The following is a 10,699-nucleotide window of genomic DNA, read 5'->3' on the forward strand; positions in this document are numbered from 1 at the left end:
TGCATTAAAAGAGGTAATTAAGACAAAGAACTCTTTTTATATAGACATTGTCCTTTTTAGTAATTTACCCCTCAAACTACCACTCTTATAAGTGCTAGCCAAACACTCAACTTTTTCAAAAAGCATTTTTTAACAGCTTTTATCAAACACTCAGCTTTTTGAAAACTCACTTTTTCATACTACACTTTATAAAACTCCACTTTTTCAAAAAGCCCAGTTTCAAAAAGCTGAACCAAACCCACCCAAATTTAGGCATATTAGCATCTCAGATCTTCCTGCCCAGGTGCTGAGATCTGAAGGAAAGGTTAAAGGCCCAGGTCCTGTTTTGTTTCTTGTCAATAAAATTGTTTATTCATCCCAAAATGCATACATAAATAATCAGTTACTTAAGCCAAAAAAAAGAACTGACAAACATATGTAGGCTATGCATAGAAGAGTTTGGCATGAGTTTGCAGAATAGGAGACTGATGGTTCTTCATATCTAATTTCCTTCTACCTACTTTAAGATTACAAGCAGCTAATAGAGAGCCATAGGTCCATCGTACAATGGTGGTGCCTCCCATAACGGAAAACTTCCATACATGATAAACAGCATTCATTTCTGCAACAGGCTTCTGGAAGTGCTAGACACCCCTGAAACAAGCTGGACAATAGAATAAACAAAATTTTTGATCCTATAACAAATGCTATGCGCTTAACAGTTTTACATTTTGATGATTTTAAAAGATTTGCGTAATTCATGATAGAACTAATAATTTTAAACACTACATTAATTCCAACGATTAGTTTCATATTTCATTACATAGCAACGATAAAAGTGACAAGACAAGTTTAACGCAATCTCTTCTGGTCATATAACCATACACCATTCAAGGCTTCATCTCCTGTCACCTTGGCGCCTTCTATCATGATCATCGTCCCTCCTGTCTTTATACCTATCACCATGTTCTCGCTCTTCCCCCCTGCCTTTAAGGCTATCAGCGTCTGCACTTCTTTTCCTCTGACTTGGCTTATCCCTTGTGTCTCGCCGGTCACTGTCCACGTTTCTCTTCCTATAATCCCTGTCATCACCCCTCTCCCCATGGCGATCATCATCTGCACTTTTCTTTCTATAATCTCCACCATTGCTCCTTTCAATATAGTTATCATTATCTGCACCTCTCTTCCTATACTCTCTGTCATCCCTCCTTCCTGCATGGCTAGAATTATCTTTACTTCTTTTCTTATAATCTCCATCATCCCCCTTTTCTGCATGCCTATCAGTATCTGGAGTTCTCTTTCTATAATCCCATTCATCTCCCTTGTTATCATTTAGATCTCTTCGTCTATGCTTTTCTCCATCTCTTCTCTCTTCGACATAATCCCGCTCATCTCTCCTGTTATCATTTAGATCTCTTCGTTTATGCTTTTCTCCATCCCTTCTCTCTTCGACATAATCCCGCTCATCTCTCTTGTTATCATTTAGATCTCTTCGTTGATGCTTTTCTCCATCCCTTCTCTCTTCGACATAATCCCGATCTCTTCCACTTCCACGGGATTGACTTGTTTTACCATCGTGACGCATCTCATCCTCTCTGTATCTTCTACTTCTGTCAGTCGGCTTTTGCCTATCACTCCGGTCTTCATTTTCTCGATCCCTATGCCTTAGGTCTTCAGAACTCTGCCTATATGTCTTTTCTTTCTCACCTCGGTCACGTGGCTCATGGCCTCGATGTCGTTTTTCTCGTCTTGGACTTTCAGGAGTGTCTCCATCAAATACCATATCAAACCTACAACAATTAATAGTATGAGAGAGAGCATGAGAGAATCACACAAAGAAAGAGAGACCCATAATCACACTCAAGAGTACAAACCTAGAATTGTTCTCACCACCTCGCTGTCGGTTATCATCCTTTAGAATATAGTTCTGTTTGATGACTGAGCTACCAGTGCAGTCCTTGGCAACGTGATCAAGAGCACCACATTTGAAGCAGCCTCCTTTTAGAGCCAAGTAAATATATGGACAGATTAATTTCAGAGGAATTTTGAAACTTCTAAGATTTCAAAAGAGTGCCACATTCAAGAAACAATCCTTGAATGAATTAAATTACATGTGAGATGGGTTGATAAAGAAATAGACTCAGCTTCACTTGTGTTCCAACTACTGCCACATGAATGACTATATAATGATTTCCATTAATAGCCTAGAATTTAATATCAAGGTATGTGACAAGTAATTTGTCTGATTTTTTTTTTTTATGAACATCTAGACATCATGGAGTCAACCCAAATCCAGATGATAGGGGTGTTTCTAGCACACCAAAACCAAGAAATATTGAACTTTATTCGTCCAATATCAAATGCCTGGACCCTTTAAAACGATTTAAGTACGAATTGCAATGAAGTGTGTATGAATGAAATGAAGTGTGGATCATCAAAATTCCTGTCTTAATAACTATTGGTTAGCCCACAAGGACTTCATTTTCAGGAGTGAAACTTCTAGGCAATATGCATCCAGCTTTTGTACCTTTTGTTGGCAAACAATGATCAACAACAATACACCCCCCAGTACCCCCTAATGTCATATATCCAAAATCCACAGCTATGACAGCCAAAATCAGTGCAACTACCATGCAGGACAGTAAACAAGTAAAACATTTTGGCAGAGTGTAGACTCTAGTTTCTAAGAAGCTAATGTTGCATGATGCCCAGATTTCCTATTTTAGTCGTGTGTTGCAAAATAGTGTTGATTTATCATCAAAGAAAACCAAAACCCAACAAACAGAGAATCATAGGTAATGAACAGCTAGTAAATTTCCAACAGGAAAGGTATGGAAAATACTACTAATAGAAAGGATCAAATGCTCTTCATTTAGTGCTCTTCATTTAGTGCTCTTCAAGTGAAACAAGCCAGGAGAGAGAGTCAACCTTAACGTCGGCGATAAAAGGAAGGCAGAGCAGAATCTCATCATGCAATGCATGGAAATGTACATGAATGAGTGGGAAAATTATATAACACAAGTATATAGACATTGCAATTTTTACCTACCCGTTTTATTATCTTTACGTCTGTACTGGGACCACAGTTTTGAAACACTTTGACTAAAATCAACATGTATCCTTCGGTCATCGATCAGAGCATTATCCATCTGTCATTAGAAATAATAAAAATGAACAAAGTTTTGCTAAAACAAAGCAGCTATAAGACTTCTCAAAAAAAAAATACTTTAAATTATAAACTATTTACTCATTTATTCGATAGAGTAATTGGATTAGTCTGAATTAAAAGTACAAAGTTTATCATTTCTATTCTTGTTGATGTCCATTAGGTTAAAGCACACTATCTCCGTGTTTTTCATGGCTTTCAAAATGCATGTGGCAAAGGACACTCCACCACATCACAAATAGATTATGCCTACAGACTTCAGAAGACAATTAAAAGGGTAGCAATGTAGCAACATGAGGTCCTATTTTTTTCCTTTAGAATCCTTCTGATTTCAAGTTCAGGATGTCACTCAAGTAATTATTTAGATGAGGATAGAAGCAGAAGAGATGTCAGGCATCTCAATAGTAGTCTTTAAACAAGTAAAAATGATATATTAGAAAATGCCAGATGGAGGGCACAACTCATGTACACACAGTATACAAAAAGGCAAATCCAAGAAAGAGAGAGAAAAGAATTAAAGACCAAATCTTAAAGTTAAGGACATCAACAGAATCAATCAAAGAGCCAGATGTTTCATAAGAGTGATAATCAAAATCCATTCAGTATTTATGCACAGTTTCTTCACATCTTGATCAGGATAACACTCTTCAGCTGAAAGCTTTCCATTCCCGTTGTAATCTCACATCCCAACTCCGCCCTCCCCCGACACTCTGCCTCACCAACAAATCCTCCACAGACGCCTCCCTACTATTCCTTTTCACTGTTAGAAACCCTATATAGCTTACTAATCTCCAACTTTTCCTCACCAAACCCTAACCCTAATTCTTTAAAATCCTAGCAGTCTAGAACTTTCAAATCTGATTTGGTTTCTTTCACCTTTGTCCTATGTCATTATATATTCATTATTATCAAGTCTAGGAATTTCTCCTACTTTCCTTTACAGAGACACAGACAGTAAAAGAGAGTGCTCAGTTCCGAATATGAAATGACATTCTGTCTAGGGGATTCATGTTAATATTATTGTCTAGAAAATCCTCTCTCCTCGCATAGTTTTTAGAGTAACTTAAGGAGTTAAGGCACAATTCACACCTGGACAGTGGGATAAATGATCCCCACTCATATGGAAAAAGTGTTAGCTTTACTCTTTACCCAACTATTTATTCTATATACCTTTTTATCTATTCTTTTTACACATCAAATGCTGAAGCAACACATACGTGTATATGAACAATAAGGAGGGGGGAAAAATGGAAATTATGTATCATCAATCTCAGCTGTATCAATACCCTCTATACCAAAACATGAGGAAAAATGGGAAAAGTTTATTTAAAAGGTAAAAGAACATTGAAGTAGGGGCAGAAAAGTACAGTCCAATATTTCACATGAACCAAAGATTCTCCCCAAAAAACTATATTTTCAAGAGAAATTGTTACAATGTGCAATCTTGGTAAACCTTACAAGAACAGAATCTTACCAGCTTAAGCACTAGATGCATGTCGTTAGTACTTGATCAAGGACATTAGATATGCAGGCAGATAAGAAATATATATACGCAATATTTGAGAGAGAGACATCATTTCAGTCTGACATACCTTAAAATAAGCTTGTTCACATGCCTCATTCGTCTCAAACTCTGAAGTGGGAAAAGTAAATTGATTATAATCAGAATATGTCATCGGAAACTTGATTCTATAACAGATAGGAATAGACTATTAATTAGGCAACTGAAGGTATGCAAATCACTTGGCCACATATAGAGCAGGGTAGAAAGAACCAAAAATAAATGCAACAAAAGAGAAAGATAAATCTTGATATCCATGCTAAACTATAAATTCCTTTATTTAGTGGAAAAATCTTTGTAAAGATAAACAATCTTGAATGTTGTTCTCAGCTGTTCTTTCCCTTCCTTATTTTGTTCTATTTGTGGTTGGTTAGAAGCAAGGATCGCAGGTCATCTTAGTTGAGTAATTTCTCTTTATTGATAAGTTTTTCCTCACCCTCCACCTTGCTCTTATAAGGGAAAGAGGTTGCATTTGAGCTAAAGCTCATTGGCATCATACTGGCGTAATAATAATGTCCAAGTGAAAACTTAGGGATAGCCATCAACCTAAATATATCCCTCCTTTCTCCAAGCTAAAGATAAGGCACTACATAAAAAACCAGAAGAATTTTCTGTAACAGTTTATCACATTTTAAGTTACCTGTGAATAATAATAATTTGTTGTTGTTTATAATAAAAGAACTGGAAATTAAATTCTATTTGTTAGTCCAGTTGTCTTTGCAATCTGTATGTGGAAGTCAATGAAAATGTTCTGAATACCACATCAGAGGAAAACCAGAAGGGGGGGGGGGGGGGGGGGATTAGGTGTTGAAACCAAAATTCTGAATACCACATCAGTGGTCATTTCAGATTGGCCACTGGAACAGAAATGAATATTTCGGTACTAGTGCGTACCAATGTACTGTTTCAGGATTACCACTATAAATATTTTATATTTGCAAATATATATACTCATAAAATAAATTTAAGAACTACATAATTCATGCCATTTCATTACTCTGTAAAATTTTTAAAACATGAACAATAACCAAATAATTTCATATGTACCATCTTAGAATTATTCTCAAAAGAAAAATAAAAATAAAATTTTTAGAAATAGTTAATTTAAAAAATGAAAATTTACATAATTAGGTCTGATTTGGGGGAGGAAAAATTACCAAAATCCCAAAGTTCAAAAAGAATTACAATTTTAACCAAATTCTATTCCGAGCCAAAATGGAGTTTTCATCCAAAATAGGCCAAAATGCCTAGAACACCCAGGTATGGCCAATATTTGAGTTAAAACACAACAGAGGGTTTTATGTACTGGTTTATGCACCAGTATGGTACTGCCCGGTACGGAATTGGATTCAAAAACACTGAATGAAACTTTACTTTCTCATGCACAATAAATAAGACTTAAAAGGTATCCTAGCATAAAATGGCAAAAAAGCCACTCACCTATGAAAGCATAGCATAAACTGTCTCCAGTCTTAATGTCACGAATTATTTCAGCCCTGTCACCAGCATTTACTTATGATGAGAAATGCATCTAGCAAACTACAAACTAACAGGCCCCAGCATAATTAAATAATACCACAAGAAAGTTCTATCATTACTTACGATAATACAGTTCCAAAACGTGAAAAGATGGTATGCAAGTCCTCATCCTGCAGTAAAAAAATGTGAATATTAAATACGACCTTTACATGACCGACTCATTAACAAAGGGTTCAATAAGTCTATCAGAATTCAGATTGTTATTGCATTCTAGAGCAGCAGCTTCCTAATAAAAGGAAGGATAGACATTCCCTATCACTATGAGAAAAAAACACTCACTTCAGTAACTGGATTCAGTTTACAAACAAATAGCACATTATCAGGAGGCTTTATTTCAGCATCAGGAATATCTCCAATCTGTATGCAGATCAGGCAAAGAAAAAAAGAAAACAAATAAATAAAATTAAAATGACGACATAGTTTATCAAAATTGGAAATTTAGGCTAATGAATACTGATACCAATATACATGTACCCAATACTTACACTTTCAAGTACAACTGCTCTGGAATGTGCTTCCTTTGTGCGGAGAACCTCCTCAAGCTCTGAAGCATCTAACTGCTCATCCATGGGCACCCAATCATCCTCAAGCCGCACATTATCATCAACCTAGTTACAACATTGGCGTATAAGTCATAACTTTCAAACAAAGATGCTTGCCTAGAAGCCACCATATGCTCAGAGAGCCAACAAAAAAAATTGAATTAACCTAGTTGACCCAGTCATCTATTCGCCTTTTTATTGCACTGCACCAAGTAATATTAATTTATTTACATCATTTTGGACGTATTAAACTAACATCGAAATATCTGCCAAATTAGAATTTTCAGAATTCCTAGTTCGAATCCCTAGGCAATGACCATGACATCAAGATGAAAGCACTCCAACTTGGTTTTGAAGCTTTTGATAAGCATATGATTCAATTAAATTTCTGACAAACATTAAAATGACTAAGATTTCCTTATGACTCCTTTCTAATTAGCTTCATCTCTCCCCCAATTATGATTGATTAATATCTGTATTCTGGTCATTACCTCATCTTTTGGTTTTCCTTCTGGCGAAGCATCAGGAATCAAGTCAGCTATCTGGGGAGGATCATCAAAAGGATCATCCAGTATGTATGTGTGTTTGATTCTGTTCAATAAATGAAAATGCAATAAACTTTGGTATCAAGAGAAAGTCAAGAAAATTTTAATTTCAGAAGCATAATACATTGTCACTACATCAACAAAATAATATATAAAGAGAGAAAGAAGAATCAACCGAATATTCTTAAATGGTCGGCCCTTCTCATCCACATAAGCTTCATTTATCCTCGTCAATGTATCAAGCCCTTCTGCGATCTCCCCAAAAACCTGCAATGACCCAAAAACACTATTCAGATAGATTATACACCAAGAAACTCTCCTCGCATATCAAAATAGAAACATTTTTATCTAGAAGGGGATTTCACTCTCTGCAGCCTTATACAGCAGACTCAATATTTCCTAGAAAAAGGTTTGGTCCCCAGTCCTAACAAACCAGTTCTTCATTCTTCAAAGTGATGGTTGTCAAATTGACTAACATCCCCCCTCCCCCAGGGAGACAAATTCAGTTATCATGCCCCAAATCTGCCCTTCAAATGTAAAAGTGTATTACAAAACAGAACCCCCCTCATGTCTTTCCATGAAACAGCTTGTCAGAAGGTCAAGCATCCCACACATGTTAAAGCAAGAACCTAATACTTTTGTTGGACAACCATCAAGGCAAACTAATGCATGACAAGCTTAAATTAAGCTTAATCACTCAATTTAAGGCTGCAATTTAGAACCACAAGGATCTCTTAAACGCCAATTGGATGGTGCAGAACATAATGACTTTACAGAAGGAAGGGACAGATAAGTAAAATGTTTTCAAGTCTAAATGCTGATAGAGAGTGACACTCATTCCATGAAAAAGTTTGCAAAAATCAAGCTTTAAAAACAATATTACATATTGGTCTCCATATTGGTGAGCTATCAAAATGATATATATTAGGCACTACGGACATTGTACTATAGTGATCAGCCTATATGGATTACCAATCCCAAAGAAAAATAATAATAATAATAACTAGCTTATATGGATATGATTGGGTAACAAGTCTATCATCTAAATTGAAAGAATCTTTTTAATTTCTCATCAAGGAGTACCAGTTACTCAATACAAAACCAATAACTTCCATCCGAAACTCATACAAAAAACAAAATAACTTCCATTCGAGACCAGCATAATGTAGTTTATATAAATTTGTGTACATGTACAAATTTACCAGAAATGAGCAACATAATTAGGACTCCCACAAGATTACAGAAGCAGCCACACATTCAAATATCAAACACACAAGAACCTTCCGGTCAACATTGCATCCATGATGTCTAAAGGAAAATAAAGCACTAACCACAACCTTCCCAAAAAATGCAGACTAAGCAAACCAAACAAAGAGAACTAGAAAAGAGCTGAAGCACTCCTCCCCCTCTATTCCCATTCTCTATAAAAATAAATAATAAATAAGTAAATAAATGGCCTCTCTTAATCAACAAGGTCAAATTTTAAAAAAAATAAATAAATAACTAAAATAATAATAATAATAATAATTTGTAATGGTTTTCTCAGCATCAGAAGTATGTCCACATTTCTGATTAAACCAATGAAATTAAACAAGCACACAACATCACAAAAGAGACAAAAAATATCATAAAAGTCAACAATTCTTTATTCCTTTGAGAAAGCAGCAATTATTAATTCAAGATATAGTAACCAACAGGTCACTGGGATCAGAAGACTCACAGTGTGCTTCTCATCTAGATAGTCAAGATCATCACGCAGTGTGAAATAGAACTGAAAACAAAAGCAATTTTAAGAGTAAATAAATAGGCTAGGATTAAAACCAAACAAACTCTATTTCCCAATAAGATGCAGAAGAAACTTTGAATGCGTCTTCATCTTCATAAAGCTATATAAAGCAAAAGAATTCTCGGTACCATTAAGAAAGAAAAACACTCTAATACCTGAGAAGCATTAAGATTCTCTCCAGCACTGGCCATGGCAACAGTGCCTGTCTTAGAATGCTTTAAATCATGATGAATCTCATCATTGAAAAAGCGAGCTTGGTCGCCATAAAGAAATCTGAAAGTAGAATGTAGAATGGAATAAGTACGTTCTGCCTCGTTATGTAAGAACTAAAGTTACTTATAATAGCAGATACCAACTAACTAGACTATTGTCATTTTATTAATAACCAATTGCCCTAAAAGCTTAAGTTAATAGGAAATAGTGAATTTAATCATTTCACCATAATTCTAACACTCCCTCACATGTGGGTCCAACGCATGGAATTTTTAACTCATTAAATGGGAAGTAAAGTATAGACAGGGTTCGAACTCAAGATCACATGCTCTAATACCATAATAAATTACCAATTGTCCCAAAAACGTAAGATGTTAAAAAATGGTAAAACTTAATCATTTACCCATGATTCTAACATATAGAAGGTGTAACAAATTAAATCCTAAAATTCTAAAATACAAATTAACCCTAGGGTTTCAAAATGTAACGAATTAATCGCTCAGCCTATATAAAACCCCAAACACAATGCTTATCCAATCAAATGTGCTAAGGTTTAAAATTAAATCTTTTTAAGCAAATATGATATACATACATATATGTGTGTAGGGAAAATGATATATAAATTTCTAGTCAGCTTGCTTCAGGAAGATGTTCTTACTTGTAGATTGAATCGCCACCGGACCCGGTACCGGTGGGGTCACCGGTTTGTGCAGTGAAGTCCTTCTGGACCGTGTGAAATAGACACCCATTGTAATACTTGATTCTGAATCAACCATGTTATAATAATAATTTGTAAAAATTACACAAATTTTATAATTAGTTTCTGAAGAAGATACACATTTGTTTGATCGCAACCTGTAAAAATAAATAAATAAATTCTCAAAGCTAATGAATCAGTTAAAGACTTACTTGCAAAGCTTCAAGAAGTTTTTGGAGGTCAAGGGGCACTTGTCTGTGTGCAAATCCACCACTATGTCCCCTAAGCTCGTCACTATCAGCACCGACATCCTTATCAATTTTTGGTGAAGCGAAGCGAAGCGAAGCGAAAGGGCGATAAGAGATGAAGCGAGAGTAGAGGCGGTGGTGAGCGGTGGTTCTCGGCGACGACAAGGTGGGCGAACGATTTCTGGGGGCGAGGAGTATCCGAGTATAAAGCTACGAAACTGTCTCCATTTTAACTATTTTTTACATTCAGTGGGCTAGGGGAACGACGGCGTTTCCCACAGCCCTTTAGTTTCTTTCCTTTTTTTTTTAAATAATTTTTTTCAATCTTTTGAAATTAAACAAAAAAAATCCAAAACGATGTGGTTTTGGTAAGTTAACCGCAGCATTTAACAGAAGATTAAGGAAGAACTGAATTAACTATAC

General features: G+C 35.6%; 1 protein-coding gene across 1 annotated transcript; it reads right to left on the reverse strand.

The window, feature by feature from the left end:
• Positions 1–636: 636 nt before the first annotated feature.
• Positions 637–10,482, reverse strand: LOC142617394 (peptidyl-prolyl cis-trans isomerase CYP59). Its single transcript, XM_075790222.1, has 14 exons — positions 10,241–10,482; positions 9,990–10,094; positions 9,274–9,391; positions 9,053–9,103; positions 7,508–7,599; positions 7,279–7,378; positions 6,731–6,853; positions 6,525–6,602; positions 6,309–6,355; positions 6,147–6,202; positions 4,738–4,778; positions 3,029–3,128; positions 1,854–1,977; positions 637–1,769 (listed from the first exon to the last, which is right to left on the reverse strand). The coding sequence occupies exons 1-14, from the start codon at positions 10,336–10,338 to the stop codon at positions 878–880; spliced, it is 2,025 nt and encodes a 674-aa protein (XP_075646337.1). The 5' UTR covers positions 10,339–10,482; the 3' UTR covers positions 637–877.
• Positions 10,483–10,699: the final 217 nt, after the last annotated feature.

The sequence above is a fragment of the Castanea sativa genome, chromosome 11, assembly GCF_040712315.1.
Source record: "Castanea sativa cultivar Marrone di Chiusa Pesio chromosome 11, ASM4071231v1".
In the NCBI taxonomy this organism is placed as follows: domain Eukaryota; kingdom Viridiplantae; phylum Streptophyta; class Magnoliopsida; order Fagales; family Fagaceae; genus Castanea; species Castanea sativa.